The sequence below is a fragment of the Symsagittifera roscoffensis genome, chromosome 1 (genome assembly GCF_963678635.1).
Source record: "Symsagittifera roscoffensis chromosome 1, txSymRosc1.1, whole genome shotgun sequence".
NCBI lineage: Eukaryota > Metazoa > Xenacoelomorpha > Acoela > Convolutidae > Symsagittifera > Symsagittifera roscoffensis.
Genome location: NC_087062.1, coordinates 2,681,405 through 2,696,757, shown reverse-complemented (window position 1 = coordinate 2,696,757; position 15,353 = coordinate 2,681,405). Strand labels below are relative to the sequence as shown.

The 15,353-nt window shown below is 36.4% G+C and overlaps 3 protein-coding genes across 7 annotated transcripts in view; 2 read left to right on the top strand and 1 right to left on the bottom strand.

The window, feature by feature from the left end:
* The window catches only part of LOC134856990 (sugar transporter SWEET1-like), a 468,950-nt gene that overhangs the window by 175,372 nt on the left and 278,225 nt on the right, over positions 1–15,353 (top strand). The window lies entirely within an intron of this gene.
* Positions 1,138–7,013, bottom strand: LOC134853578 (EF-hand domain-containing protein D2 homolog). Of its 4 annotated transcripts, none has more exons than XM_063869585.1 (4): positions 7,001–7,013; positions 5,487–5,673; positions 2,498–2,744; positions 1,138–1,813 (listed from the first exon to the last, which is right to left on the bottom strand). In XM_063869585.1, exons 2-4 carry the CDS (start codon positions 5,651–5,653, stop codon positions 1,631–1,633), a joined length of 597 nt encoding a protein of 198 aa, XP_063725655.1. In that variant the 5' UTR covers positions 5,654–5,673; positions 7,001–7,013; the 3' UTR covers positions 1,138–1,630. The 4 variants fall into 4 exon arrangements, with proteins under 4 accessions (XP_063725655.1, XP_063725663.1, XP_063725669.1 ...); XM_063869593.1 differs by lacking the exon at positions 7,001–7,013 and having other exon boundaries at positions 1,138–1,367; positions 1,627–1,813; positions 5,487–5,800; XM_063869599.1 differs by lacking the exon at positions 7,001–7,013 and having other exon boundaries at positions 1,138–1,334; positions 1,627–1,813; positions 5,487–5,800.
* LOC134856959 (phospholipase ABHD3-like) lies at positions 12,903–15,279 on the top strand. Its single transcript, XM_063873269.1, has one exon. The coding sequence runs from the start codon at positions 13,466–13,468 to the stop codon at positions 14,612–14,614; it is 1,149 nt and encodes a 382-aa protein (XP_063729339.1). The 5' UTR covers positions 12,903–13,465; the 3' UTR covers positions 14,615–15,279.

The following is a 15,353-nucleotide window of genomic DNA, read 5'->3' as shown; positions in this document are numbered from 1 at the left end:
AAAGTATCAAAGGGGGGACCCTTTGGGTCGGCAGGGGGTGGAATCCCTGAGGGGGGGGGGGGCGTCCGCCCCCCCCGCCCCCCCCCCTAAATCCGCCCCTGGTCTTGGCATGTTTTTTTCAAAACGATCTTCATTCATTTTGATAGATTGGTTCTTTGTATTGTTATAAAACATCGATATTTTTTTTGCTGATAATTTTTCGATTTTGCTCTCAGTTTAGTTTCCGAATTGTGTATACCAACTCGATTTCAGTACCTTCATGGATTTCGTGGATACTATTTTGGTAGTACATGTATATTTTCCAATAAGATTTTGTCGAATAATTTTGGTTGCTTTTCAGCTATTTGGTTGTCGGCTTTAATACTGTTGTCCAATTGACCTAATATTTTGTTTCCTACAAATTGCTGATATTATTTATGAGATGGATAAGACTTTGGACTCAAATTTACATGTCCGAATGCTCAAATTCAACCCTAGCTCAAATGCTCAAATTTAATCCTATACTCTCTCAAAATTGGTTTTTGACTCAATGATTCAGTTCAGCGGAATAAAAAATATCTCATTGAACCAGTTTCTCAAAGTTGGTTATTTTTACGAATTAATGCCATGCCAATCACTTAAGAATCGTAAAGTTTATTGACCTGGAACGTAAATGCACTTTGAACCAACTTAAACTGCTCGTTTAGTGCTTTCAGTTTTACCTATGATGCTGAAAATTTAACACGAATTATTATCACTCCCGTTAAAAAAAATTATTTTTTTTACCAAGGTTTATTGGAGACCATTTGAATGGAAGTCAGAACCTTCAGGTCTTTGCCTTGATATATGAGCCTGAGACGTTGGTTGAATCTAATGACAGAACAAATATTGAACGTTTACGGTTGACGTAATTCCGCTGGTTCGTGCTAATTGCATAGCAAAAAAAAAAAACAAATTTGTGCCCTATTTTTGCAATTTGATGTAGTATATAAACAAGCTTCGCATTGAGATCGGAAATAAAATATTGCGTCAAATAACACAGTGAATAAGACATTTTTGTCATTGTTTTTGATTGTTCGCATGGTGACAATGTTTCCGCACAAAGATGCAACTTGGAGATGAGTAAAATAGTTGAATTTCTCTTAGAATGATAAAATCTAGTTATCAATTGGTCAATTATTATTTTATTCTATATCTGCGTCTGTAAAATTTCAATTAATTTAAAATTCAATCGAATTAAAGAATTTTACAATTGCCCGAATCGATGATCTTTTACAATTGATCAGCTTTTACGTAGCCCGGGCCGTCTGAATTGTTTTTGGAAAGAATTGGAAGTTTTTTTCGAAATAATAAAGCTGGTCAAAGGTACAAGTTTGGTAGTTGGCTCCCTATAAAAAGCAAGCATGGGAGATGGTCGAACTTTTTGCAACTACACAATTTAACAAATTTGAGTGTTTTCCAATTTTGGAAATTTTAAAAATTGAAATCATCGAGATAGCCATTCACAAACATATGAAAAAAAACTCTAGCAAGTATACCAAAAAGCATGTCATTTAAATCTTGTGTCTTGTGGTACCATTTTGTACAAATTTGCAAATTTTGAGGTCATTTTGTGCCAAGGACCCGATCCAACTACAGTGCTTGTACTTGATCAAATTTCGGACTTGGAGTCGAATCGTTGTCTGAGTTGGTCCATCTTCTCCCGCCTCTCCTGCTTCTCCTTCTCTTTCCTCTTCGCCTCCTCCCTCTCCATCTCTATCTGGGCTGCGAGGCTGTTGTCTTGAGCTGTTCTACTTTTGGCCGCAAAAAAGTCACGCGCCCCCTTTACACCCACCTGGAAAAACAAACCCAGAGAGTGTAGAAACATCAAAATCCAACTGACTTAAATATGGACTGAAAATGCACTTGTTTTATATTAGCCTAGCCCGCTGCAATTATTATCATAAGCTCAAAAATTTCTGCAAAAAGTTTTATAACACTAAGATAGCCAACTGGACTGACAGTTGCAAGAGTAAAGAACGCAAGAAAACAAAAAAAACTGACATGATTTTCGAAAAAACTTCAATTTTTGAATTTTAATGAAGCTCTTTGAATTTCTAGAACAATTTATGATTGACTAAAATTTTTTGAGAAAATTAACCCATATTGAGTAAACTGAATCGATAGGTAAAATTTTTGTTTCGCTGGGAAATCTGATAATTACATTCCATTTTCGTAACTAGAAGTCGATCACGTTTTTGATGACCTTTACACTTTTGCTGTTCGATAGTGAGTTTGCCTTCCTTCGAACAAAAGAAATGAACTGAATTTCAGAAAGAAATCAAAAGTCAAACCGCGAAAATCAAAATTGAGCGTGAACAAATTTTAAGACTATCCTGAAAAAACTTAAAAAATCAGCAAGACCTATATAAGAGTACGTTCATTACTTTTAATAATAGCAAGTGTATTGAAGTTTCACTGCTCAGTAATATTGGCTGGTCTATGCAATAACTCTAATCATTCGAATTGAAACTGTTACCTCGTCGACGTCCACTTCGGTGAGAGCGGCGAACTTCTTGAATATGGAGTCATCGTCGAACTGGTCCGAGGCTGCCTCTCTGAACAACTGGACGAACTCCTCCAGATTCACAGCCCCGTCTCCGTCCTTGTCCACTTTGGCCACCATCGCCTTTATTGCAGTTCTAGTCTGGGGTGCATTCAACTTCTCAAACAGGCGAGTCAGCTCGAACACGTCCAGCAGTCCGTTCCCATCATCGTCAAATTCACTAAAATAATTTTTTTTGTAAACATGAAAAGTTATTGTTTGAGCTTACAAAACGCACATTGTTTTTCTGTGATGCATTGTCTCGAAAAAAGCAAACAGTTTGAGTTCAAAAGTTTTGGTAAGATTCGATAAATGTACAGAAGACTGTTCTGTACGTTTTGGTGTTTTTTTTTCAGGAAAAAGGCTCGAGTAACTACAGACGTGCAATGAATTTATGGATGCACTTAGGTGTATATACACTTTTTGAATTCCATTCCAATTCATCTGCTAAAAATTAGGCAAATTGCGCTCTCTAATTACGAAAGCAGTAATGGTACAAAAAAAGAGGTGATTGACTTCTAAATTCGAAAGTGGATTTTAATTTTCAGGTTTCCCCAGCGGAATAAAAACTTAACCTACTAATCCAATTTTCCCAAACTGGGTTAATTTTTTTTAAAAAGTGTCACTCAGAAACTTTTCTTGAAACTCAACGAGTTTTACGGCCATTTATATATTGTTTGAAATTCGAAGATTTAAGTTATGTTTCTGTTTTTTTTCATTGACTCTTCATTGACTGCGTTCTTTGACTCTTTTCCAGCTGTCTGCTGGCTATGTTCGAATTTTCTTACTTCATTTCATTTATGGAGAGTTTTTTTGCGTTCTATTTCAAATCGTTTTTTTTCCACGAAGTTTATTAAGCCATCCATTTTGCTTAATGAAGTTTTTGTTTCTTCTTTTGTATCCCCATTGTTCTTTAGTTTTTCAAAGTTGATTGCGAATTTAGTTTTGATTATAGTCACGTACAATAGATTGTTTACCCTTGCGATCAGAATGTCAATATAATAGGAATAGTAAATTTCACGAGCAGAAAATTCAAAACTAGCGTCGAATTTTGAAAAATCATAATAAACGGCATTTTTTGGAAACTAAGATGATTTGAGCAGTCAAATTAAAAAACAAGACATGTGAACTCTGAAAGTACCATTTACAGGGCTGTTGTTTTCAAGTTTCTGATTCAAGTTTTTACAAAAAGATTGACAAAATGTTCAAAAATTATAAATATGGCAAGATAGCGAAGCGCGCATTTCAAAATATAATAGATTACCATCCCTTACGTTAGGCAGTAATGAGGTGGCATTCATATCAGGCAGTGATCATTTTTTAAACAACTTTCCTGGAAAATTTTGATTTTGGTTTGGTTTTCGTCCTTTTTACCGTCGGTTCATTTTCCGTTTTTTTTTTAGATTATCCGGTTAAGTTTTTTAATGGTTTTCTTTACAGAGCATGCGTTTCATTGTGATTAAGTAAGCTTATACTTTAGTGAAAGTTTTTTAATGTGGTAAATTTCCAAGTCTGATTATTTTTTTATTAAACGGTTTTGGCACGTTATATCTGCATAGTAAATTTTTTGTAGTTTCAAGGGCAAAATATGTTCTTATGTTTTTCTGTGATACCCTCCCTGGTTGGAGGCAAGAATGATATTTTTTTAAACTCTCGTGAGCTTGCGAGCGTAGTGTATTAGTATGGTTCGACTTTTTCCAATTTAACTCGCAAAAAAAGTGCTGGTGTAGCATTAGAAATTTCATAGAATAAGTTCTCTGCTTTCTTTGTGGTTAGTGCTCATCAACTGTAAAGCGTCCGTGGTTGAGAGGCAAGGGCGTGATACTCTCATTCTCTAGGTTGAAGGTTTGAATACGATACGTAGCAGAATTTTTACTACCAGCTTGAGGCTCATTTCTACTTTGGTATTTTTATTTATAGGGCTGCTTTTTTTCGTGCTCTCTCTAGTGTTTGCTAAGCTCAGCTTCCTCTCTGTTAAACTTGTAAGTTTAAAATTTTTGATGACAATAGTGTATTTTTTGTCTTAACGGGGTCGACCCAAATTTTCGATTCATTTTCTAGGATCATAAGTATTGTTAAGTTCCGCTTCGACTGTGTGAAGAATTTTTCGACAAAAAAACTGGTTCAACACGGTTGATTACTGTCTTATTGGTTCGACCTCTTACAACGTTTTTTTGGAAGAAACCATTGCGTAGATTGGGTTATTTTATCATCCGATTTTACGTATCTCAAGGGAACCTCAGAAGAGGTGAAGTAAGGTTTTGAAGAGGTGAAACTTATTGAAACCCTACTGATTGTTGTTCGATTCAAAAGAATCAAAAATTGTCTCAGTGTGGAGAAAAACTGACCGACTTGTTACAGATTAAATGACACAAAATTTGATCAGAAAATGAAGCCCCGAATTATTCCCACTTCATTTACCTCTGGTAGTTAAGTAACTGACCTATGCTAAGTAACTGACCTATGTCAATCGCCTTTACATAAAAAAATTCCGGAATTGTTAATTAAATTTTCTTTATTTCTGAGTTAATTCAATTTTTTTGTAATCTGAATTGTTTGTGCTTCTTGCACAACCGGCTATCCGTGGTTGTTTCAGTTGCGGATTCAATGAGGATACACCCCCTATCCTCAGGGATTCGACGACCTGCCCACCCAATGGTCCTTGACCATCCCCGGCGTCCCCCGTTGGTACTATTCAACGACACTCATTTTCGACCGATAGACCCTTAAATATTTCTTGCCAGTGTTTTGATTTAATTAGGAGCTAGTGCCGAAAAAAAATTTTGGTTAGAATTTTCTAAAAAGGGCTCCAAAACAGCATTCTCTTGCTGCGACAAACGACCTTTAGTGCTCATATTCTGTCGCGAGTGTTGGTTAAAATTTTTCCATACTGTCGATATCATAAAGGAACAAAGAGGCTCACCTGAATTTTTTGCTGATATCGTCGATGGTCTTCTTGGGAATATCGGAGTTCTTTGTGTACAGGGAGCCCTTGCGCCTCACTTGTACCATTTCGGGGGCAATTTCTTCATCGTTCAGCTGCTGTCGTCTGTTGAGCTTAGCTGCCAACTCGTTTTCGGGCTCTCCCATTGGTGTAAATGTAAAAATAACTGGTTTGATTTGATTTGGAGTAAATTGAATGTAAAGTCCGAATTGATTGAGAGTAAACTTTATGTTGATAAATTATTGGATAAAGTTTTTTGCAACACAGTAAAAAAAAAAGAGGGCGGTTATCTACTGTCAAATTTTATGAAGTATTCGGACAAACAGTTGTAATTTCAAGAGGGATTTCATTTTAGGCGAATTTAATTGACCTTTGAAAAAACTGATGAGCCAAATACTTAATCAAAATTTCGCTGACTTCAACGCCGAATAATCTGCTTTATCGATATCGAGTCACTTCTAGTTCCTGAGTTTTGAATTTTCAGCACTGGCGTGGTCAATGATTTGGACTCGTCAAAAACTACGCAGGTCTGAATGGGCAACTGCGCTGCCATATATATCCTTTGAATTTTTCTTAAAAATTACTGGACATATCGAATACGTACCTATAAACGGCCTTTTATGTGTTAGTTATGCTTTAAGTTTGAAAAGTTCATTATATCATATCATTTTAAATTTCAACATGAAAAGCAGTTGCGTAAAAAATAGGCTCTCAAAACCAATCTGTCCAAATACTTATTAATTGTGGCTGTATTTTAGTTCTTTTTCAAATAGTTCTGTAAATTTTTTATACGAAGTTTCAAAAAGTTTGCAAGACAGACTTAATGAAGAAGGACAAATGATCCATTTCAAAAAGTATCGTGTGTAAAAAACTTTTTGTCAGACAGAACTTATGTGTCAAGGTCATCTGAATTCCAAAACTCCAATATGATCAAGCTCGGTTAATTGCTCTGCTAAATAGTTCTGACTGTTTGATATTTTGTTTTAAAAATTTGAACAGAATTGATTCAAATGAGCAATTTACCCCCTCCTCCCCTATGGTATTTAATAAAGAATTGCCACCCCTATCAAAAAATAGTAAATTAGCACTAGAGAGTTCTATTCATAATTCGAATTTTGTTGAATTCTGATTGGTTGAATTTTCGACTAACTTACTTAATCCACTTAAAAATTACCTCCCTTTCTTGGGTGAATTATTAAGTAGATCTCCTGACTCGACTTTTGTCTGGAAAATTACTTTTAGCATGCAAGTTTTTTTTCGAAATATACAGGTGCAAAAAGTTGGAACAAAAAAAAAACTAAAAAGAGTAATCTGCAAATATTGAAAAAATTTTGCATGAAGCTTGAAACGACCTTGAGACTTCATTTTTGTCTGAAAAGCAAACGTTTTCTGAAATAGGCCATTTGCTCTTTTTAGTTAATTCTATTTGTTCCAACTTTTTGCTAACTGTTGTAAAATAGCTGCTCTTTTTAATGAATTATGTCTATCCGAACTTTTTGCAACTGATCAAACTGATCAAACTGATCAACTGAGTTGACTTTGAAGCGCAAATGATTGTTTGGAAGTAAGTTTATCCCGTTTGTTTCTGTGTTTTGAACGGCAATTTTGTTTGCTGGGCAACAATCATTGACTAGTTGTTGTCATTGCAATGTCTTCAAATGCAAACTCGGTTTCAAATTTGATGCTGACTTTTGATCTCAGTTTTGATCGCATTTGCTGTCGCACATAGAAGTTTGGGAGCAAAGATTTGTCAGAGAACGAAGCACGTTTGAAGGTTTGTTTGATATTCAATGCCCAGTTTACCCTCAGATTATGAAGTTTCATTTCAGATAAATTAACGCAGGTCAATATCAGTGATTTAAATGGAATATCTATGAGAAATGAAGCGTAGCGCTGACATAGAAAACTCAGCGAAATGTTTAATGAAGAAACCTATGCATATAAGAATGACTTTCTGTGAGATACTCTCAATTGGGAATCATTACCTGGTTTTTAGCCAGCCACCCCTAGAGACTGGAAAAATTTACAACATATAAAAGCCTTTTTGGTTGTGATTTGAATTCAAACAAGAGATCGCAAAGTCGGAATAAAAACTGGGGGTGCGTTTACTAAACCGATGTGTCAGTACATTACCATATCAGTAAATCGAATAATACAATAATTACATCAATTGTCAAATCAAAGGTTTATAGAAACAATTTTCTGAGCTAAAACAAAAATTTAAAACTGGGGCTCATGGCAAGAGGCAAAATTTTTTCTTTTTTGATGCAGTTTCTGTTTCAAGGAACAATGTTTTCATGTTCTAAAAATCTTAGTTTTCAATTTCTATGATAACGTAACTGAATGCTGGATTTTGGATTTAGCAATCTCGTCCGCCGTTTTAAGTTTACTGGTACATCGATTTACTGACCTACCACCAAAAGTTGTTTTAAATAGTTTTGCTTCTCAAAATCGTAGTTTTTTATTACATTTAGTTACCATTGTTTTTCCAGTTTTCCTTGTGTTTTTGAGTTCCATATTTTGTAGTCATTTGAGAGAGTTCAGAAAATCAATTTGGTCGACCTCAAAAAGTCCAGCATTTTTTCTAAAGTTGTTTGAAAATCTCCCCCCGAGAAAATCCTAAATCCGCCCTGATTTTTAAAATTGTATGTTTATTATATAAAAAGTGATTTCCATGAGGTGATTTTTTTCAGAGTGAATTTTCTAAATGTTTTTGCCGCTTCCTTGAAATGTATACCATTTGCATATTCAAGCATCAATTTTATGTTTTTGGGTTGTTTGTTTCCTCATAGTATGATCGCCCAATTTCTTTTTTCTTTGAATTGGGTAAATTTTATCAAAAAAATCTCTTATCTCGAAAAAACGCTTTACGTCCAAAAGAGCCGCGAGATGCTATAAACTGAATAAAAATATTGAATTTATTTCACGGAGTCTTCTAAAATTTTGAGAAAAAAGTAGCTGGTTGCTGTGCAATTGGCATATTATTCGAGCACACTGTTTTTCTAAACCGAAGAAAGCTATAAGTTTTCTAAGCAACTTTAACAGAAGCTGTTTTAGTTTGCTCTGACTGTCTTAGAAACTCACAGAATTGGCGCGGAGATATGTTTTTGGTTTGGTAATATGCTTTACTTTGTTTTTTATGCCCGTTATTTCTCGTGTTTTTTATAGCTCAGATTGCTAGTATATTCATGCATTATAAAAGGCGTAACAATGTGTTTATAAGTATATACAGTTTTTTCTTTTCTGTTTTTATAACTGGGTCGATTTTCTTTCTGGTTGGTGTCGTTTTCACTTAATGGAGTAGCCGCTCTCGTCCCTGTTGTTCTGCGTCGGGCCGTCGTCATTCAATTGAAGTTGCAGCCAGTTGAGACTCCCATCAACCATGATTTAGGAGTCAATCGACTGTCCAACTAGGCTAGGGGAAAGCCGTAGTTACGAGGGGTTGCTGGCTCGACGAGCTAGGAGTACGATAGGAATCCCATGTCTGCCGTTAAGCTTTGTGGCGGGTAGTAGAGTGGGACAAGGAACGTTGTTGTTTTATTCATTCTGCCCTTGAGGTGGGCTCGGAACTCCGTGAATGTTGAAAGTCTGAGGTTGGAGTTGGTAGCGATAATACATAAGCAGTTGGAAAGGAAATGAGAACTTGATGTAAGCGAGTTAGCAGAGAGTTGCGGCTGAATAATAATGAAGAAGGTTTTCAAGAGTGATGAAGGCCGTAAAAATGCAAGGCTCGTGAAAATTGGTCAAATTCAGGTTTCAATTTACAGCGAAGATGAATGAGGTAAGCCCTGGCATTTGTGAATAGGTGACAGAGATAATTAAGGGAAATGGCTACATAGGCTTTGTGAAACGATGTGATTTAAGCGAAATATAGGTAACATAATCAATAATGAGTTTAAGAGAAGAGCAGGTAAATAGAAATAGGCTTTGTATGTCCGATTTGTGCTTACAGAGGATGTGATTGGAAATACTTTAGAGTTCTCCGGCTGCTTTCATTGGTTATCTGTCAATCTCAGGTTATCTCCGATACGTGGAGGTGTTTTTGTTTTTTAACTACATCTAATTTCTAGAAGATTTTGTTAATTATCAATTAAATATCAAAAGTCTGCGTGTTTTTCATTATTAATATGCCGAAATCAAAGAATTAATACAGATTAGCTTTGAACAAGTGAGGGCTTGATGATGGAAAACGAAGCTGGAAATCTTTTTTGTATTTATTTGAAGTTTTTGGTTGATTGTTCCGATTGGCTGTTAGAATTTTTTCTTGTTACAGTGTCCCGGGCACAGGTTATCTGCAAGTGGAGATGAAGAAATTCCGTGCCAGCTTCGCCGACAAGTCGCGCAGATTTTATCGACGGCCAGGTAGTGAAGGCTTGGTCATCCTTGCGAGTAGGCTTGATAAGTGAAGTGCAAGACGAGCTTGTTTGTGAAAACGGATGACCCATTGCGTCTTTGGCATTTGAGTTAGAAGAGCTGCTCAATTTAGTCCCCAATTCTGTTAAACTGAAGGATTTAGGTGGTGTCCCAAGTGCCAACAAGGCTGTGCGATTTGTAAAAGCGCTGCCCAAACACTTGAAATAGAGCAAAAATTATCAGGAAATTTCTCCTCAGTGAACTGCAAGGAACTTCGCGGAGTTGGACGTTTAAGATCTGGGAGATTCTGAAAGGCAAACTACATGAGGGGCTGAGAGCGATCCGTTTTGACAGTGGAGCCTCGGTAGATATAGGCTCGTGTTAAAGTGAGTGGAGGGGATAGTGGTTTCAAGACGGCGTTAGAAGAAATTTTTTCTTGTTTGTCGGCGTGGAACTTTTAGAAGGCGTTTGTTACAGTTGCTTGCTTTTCCTCGATTTGCTATAGAATTGGTGAGGCGAGGAGCTTCTGAGCATCTTGCCGTTGCCATCTGTTTTTTCAATAATTCGGCGACGAGTTTTTTGTGCCATCCTGCGTTATGCTGTCATGTTATGTTGACTTTTCCAGCTAGGTTCCTGCTTTATTTACTAGCTGGGAGGCTTTTAGTTATAGTGGCTGGTACGAATTTTAAAGATAGCTCTGTAGACACGGCTGTTGTAGAGGTTCGCGTTCGGTATAGGTCGTGAAAAGGCCCTGGAGCTTTTTGAAGGTAGTCATACTAAATTGGAAAGTCGTGGCTGAGGGTCGTGAGCAGAAGAGGAAACCATCTAATGCTGTGGATCACGTGAGGATGGGCTGTGCGCTAGTCTCCTGTATGTTTCAAGCATTCGCCTCGTGTGGCCGGTGTTATGGCTGATTGTCGTTCAGTTGCCAGCAAACGTTTGGTGGGTCTTGCAGAGGCTGATTGTATGAATTGACTGAGCTTCCTGTCCCCGAAAATGGATTAGGCAGTATCAAGGTTCCAGTGTTTCTGTAGACCGGCGCAGCTAAGTATGTGATATGGTTACTATTATCCTGATATTTTGCATGTTCCATATTTTGTCTTTAGGAATAAATTTTGTTTATCCTAGTCTTCTCTCGGTTCATTTTTGAGGTTTTGTTTTCAGCAAATTGAATTACAACTCTGAACTACAGCTACAAGATATTTTATTTTTAGCTCCGTTTTTATGTGGGGATATTTTTCGACCAATGATGGTTTTATTGTTCCGACTTTCGATACGAAAGTAACGGAATATTTGTGCTCGGGGTGGGTTTTTTTTTTTCTTCAAACAAATTTCGACTTTTTAACTAGCCATTTTTGACGGAAATTTTTTATATCATTCGAAAGCTATTGTTGTCCTGAGCTTAAATTTGAAAAGATATTTCACCTGTGATCATTTTTCGAAAAGTTATGAGGGTTTAAAGATTGCGATTTTGGCCATTTTTACCAATTTGGGACAATTAACGCGCGATATAATTCGCACTATTAACGCTTAAGCGGAGTTTTAATCCGTCTTATAAATCGTTCCAAATTGGTTGAACGAAGCTTATTTGCCATAATTGATGTGTTTGCCAAGGAACGAAAACTATCTTTCTGTACTTTATCTGGCGTGTGGGGGTGATGATTTTCTGAAAAATTTTCAAATTTTAGAAAAAAAAAATTTCATTTTATTTTATTTCATATAATGTTTTTATGTTATTACTGCTGCTCCATAAACCTTCAAAAGCAGTCGGAACATTCAGGGCTTCGCCCTGATACGAGCAGTCTTGTATGTTTTTCAAAAGATATTTTCAGGAATTTTATTAGCAAGAACCGAAGGTTCCCGATATTTTCTTTCAATTTTTATTTCATAAAAGGGCACTTAAATCAAATGAAAAAGCACGTATGAGGAAAAACTAAGGAGGCTGCCATTTTTTTTGACACTTTTGAGATGGTTTTAACACAAAAAAGTTAGCGTTTTTTGGTACGCAAGAAACTAGCATATATTGGCGCCGAAGGCGCGTACTGACAAAACTGGTTTGCTGTTGATTTAATACTGCTAGTTTAGAGATTTCGATGGCTAAAATGATTTGAATTGATTTTAGTTGATCCCAAATTTTAAACAAGACTGCTCGTATCAGGGCGGAGCCCTGAATGTTCCGACTGCTTTTTAGGTTTTATGGAGCAGTAATAACATAAAAAAATTAAATGTAATTAAAAAAATGATTTTTTTTTTCTAAAATTTGATTTTTTTTAAATCATCCCCCCACACTACATAATAAGTACTAAGTGATAGATTTTGGTCCGCGCGTTATCGCGCGTTAATTGTCCCAAATTGGTCAAAATGGCAATCTTTAAACCCCCATAACTTTACGAAAAATGATCACAGGTAAAATATCGTTTCAAATTTAAGCTCAGGGCAACAATACCTTTTGAATGAAATGGCTAGTTAAAAAGTCGAAATTTGTCTGAAGAAAAAAAAAACCCACCCCGAGCACAAATATTCCGTTACTTTCGTATCGAAAGTCGGAACAATAAAACTATCAAATTCAATCGAATCTGAATAAATTTGAATACAAGATGCAGTTTTAAGAGCTTGAATTTTAATATACCTTTAACCACTTTTGAATTGATTGAGTCGATTTGCAACAACCCTTTTTTGCAAAAAGCTCGATTTTATCATCCTTTTCGCGCATAGATTTCCCTTTTTTTGCAATTTTATGACATTTATTCTCGGTCCATTAATCCTAAATTTTCAAGTGGCGCCTTGAGTAGTCGGTCATTATTTTTAATCCTATATACCATTGAAAATTATGGACAGCCTCGTTAAAAACTATTCTTTGGGCCAACTTATGTAACTCTTACAAAAGGCTCTGTTCGTCATCGGAAATTCTTCAAGGTTTGTTTTTCAAGTTTGGTTTGATAAGTATGAGACACGTTTAACTTATCGCCAAAATTAATCACGTCTGTCGTCACTGTCGAAGTGTCTCAATGTACTCTTTTTTTGGTAAATAATTTTTTAGTCTGAACTTTTGTTACTTTTTGTAAGCTATATGATCTGTTTCTAGACGTGCTACTCACTATCATATTTTCTAATTTCTCAATTGAAACCTTCTCCGGTTCAATCTTCTTATACTTTATGCAGTAAATGCGTCTACAGAAAATTTTGAAATTTATAACCAAGTATTGCCTTAGCGAATTAGACATAACTACTCTTGGTACACGACCTTGAATGTCCGTTTCTGAGTTTGTTTGGGTGTAAATTGTGTTGTATTATTCTTAAACTACCCCACTTTGTTACAACTAGTTATAACTAGTTGTGAACTCAGCTAGCCTTCTTTCCTCAATCAGATCTATTTGACCTGCTAGTTCTAGTTCAGATTTCACAGTTAACTTCTTTATCTCGGAACTTTCAGGTTTCTGAGGCTAAGGTTACTATTCATACAACCCTGATGCAATATCATTAGTAGTTCTGCTTTCTTGATATTATTTGAGCTATCTTTATTTGTCTCTCGATATCTCTACCGTTTGCTATTTACTTTCTAACCAATTTTCCCAAATTACCGACAAAAATTCTTTCAGGGCGCAATGGCTGACTGGGTGTTTATGGTTCTGTTTTTGGCCTTCGTCTACCTGCTGAAGTTTTTTCTGACTGACAAAAGGCCGAAACTCCATCTGGCCGACAATTCAAAAATGAGAGAGATCTCGGAGAAGTGTGCGACCTTCAAACAGTCGTACGTTCCGACCTTCTGGTGTTTTCTGGGCCATGCTATGACTGTCGCGGCCTCTTTGATGCGCGATTTTTTCAGACAGCACTACCCTTACGAGCGCGAAACTTTGAACACGCCTGATGGCGGTTGTGTTAATGTCGATTGGGCTGGAAAAGAAAACATTAAAAAATCTGAAGACGCTTCTGTTATCATATTCTTGTCAGGAATCACGAATTCAAGTAAAGCCACATACTTGATAAAACACGTGGAGCATTTTGTCTCAAAAGGATGGATTTGTGGATGTTATATTTACAGAGGAGCAGATAATACAGAGGTCAAAACACCACTGCTGTACTATGGTTCGTTTTTTAACGACTTGGAACTTATTGTGCAGCACGTGAGATCTAGATACCCGAAGTCAGCCATTTGTGTTATGGGCGTGTCATTAGGAGGCATGATCACTTTCAATACCATGTGCAAATCAAGTGTGGTCAAAAAAGAAGTGTCCGCAGCTGTTTGTTTATCAATGCCCTGGAATCCTTTTGTGTCCTGTAAAGACATCCATTCCGGCATCAATTACTACCTGTTCAACAAGCCAATTTCGAGTTCGCTGAAACAACTGGCAAAAAAACACGTGAACATGTTGACTAAAATAGGCGTGAGCGAAAAAACTATAGACGAGTTGCACACGATTAAGGGCTACGATCAGATGATTGTGGCAAAAATGGCGGGATATGAATCGTGTGAGGACTATTACACAGATGCGGGACCAGTGTTTAAGATGGATCAGATTGAGAAACCACTTCTGGCGATAAATGCCAGAGACGACCCGTTCTCTGCTCCGGCTGGGTTTCCGACTGATGCTGAACTGGCGAAGTGTTCGTCGCCTATTGCCCTGTTAGAGTACAATTTCGGAGGACATATGGGCTTCGCAACCAACTGGTTGGCATGTGACATGTTTACATGCGGGGTCATCTCGGAGTTTTGTGAGAATGCAATCAAGGTTGATTCGGCACAAGTTGACTAAATAAAAAGAATTTGAAAATTTGAACTGCTGCGCAGATCAAAGAAAGTGCAACAAAGAATTGTAAAATTGTGACAGAAAATTAATTCGAAAAGCTGTTGAAACCAATGGGAATTTTTTTCGTGCAACAAGCGTAGTTTTGAATTGTTCTGGGAAAAATTTCTTCTAAAAGTTCTTGAAAACCAAATTGTTATTTTATTTGGATAAAAACATCCATAGGACCTCGTAACTCTTTTGAACTTTTGGCACCAAAGAGAAACGATTTTTTGCTCAAAAACCTCAGAGGCATAATTGAATTGCAAATTTCAAAACTGACTAGTAATGAATGGTGGGCCAATTCTCTACTAAGCTCGAATGAATGATCAACTAGTCAAATACCTCCTAAAAAGCACATTAATTTTCTGTCGGAAAACTTGTTGAACTACGGTAACTACTTTAGAAATCAAACTTTGAGCATCAAAATTTCCTGAAGCTAACCCAATTTTTTTAAAATCGAATCCAGTGTTCGAATACAGTGTTGATGTCATTTCAAATTCGTTGAATTGTTTTTCGTATTATTCCGAAGTAGGAAAACTCAACCCTTGCTTTGTCTTGGATATTAATGCTTTTGATCTAAAAATAAATTTATGAATTTTAAAATTGATATTGAATTCAATTGAGTTTCCCAGTTTTTAACTTGATCGCTATCGCTCAGTTTTATCTTCGAACAATTCTTTCGGGAAGAAAAAAGTCTATTTCCATT

Coding starts and splice junctions, on each gene's coding strand:
- LOC134853578 (XM_063869585.1), bottom strand. CDS start 5,653: ATGGGAGAGCCCGAAAACGAGTTGGCAGCTAAGCTCAACAGACGACAG. Junction 2,745..5,486: donor GATATCAGCAAAAAATTCAG/GTGAGCCTCTTT, acceptor AAATTATTTTAG/TGAATTTGACGATGATGGGA. Junction 1,814..2,497: donor CCGAAGTGGACGTCGACGAG/GTAACAGTTTCA, acceptor TTGTTTTTCCAG/GTGGGTGTAAAGGGGGCGCG.
- LOC134856959 (XM_063873269.1), top strand. CDS start 13,466: ATGGCTGACTGGGTGTTTATGGTTCTGTTTTTGGCCTTCGTCTACCTG.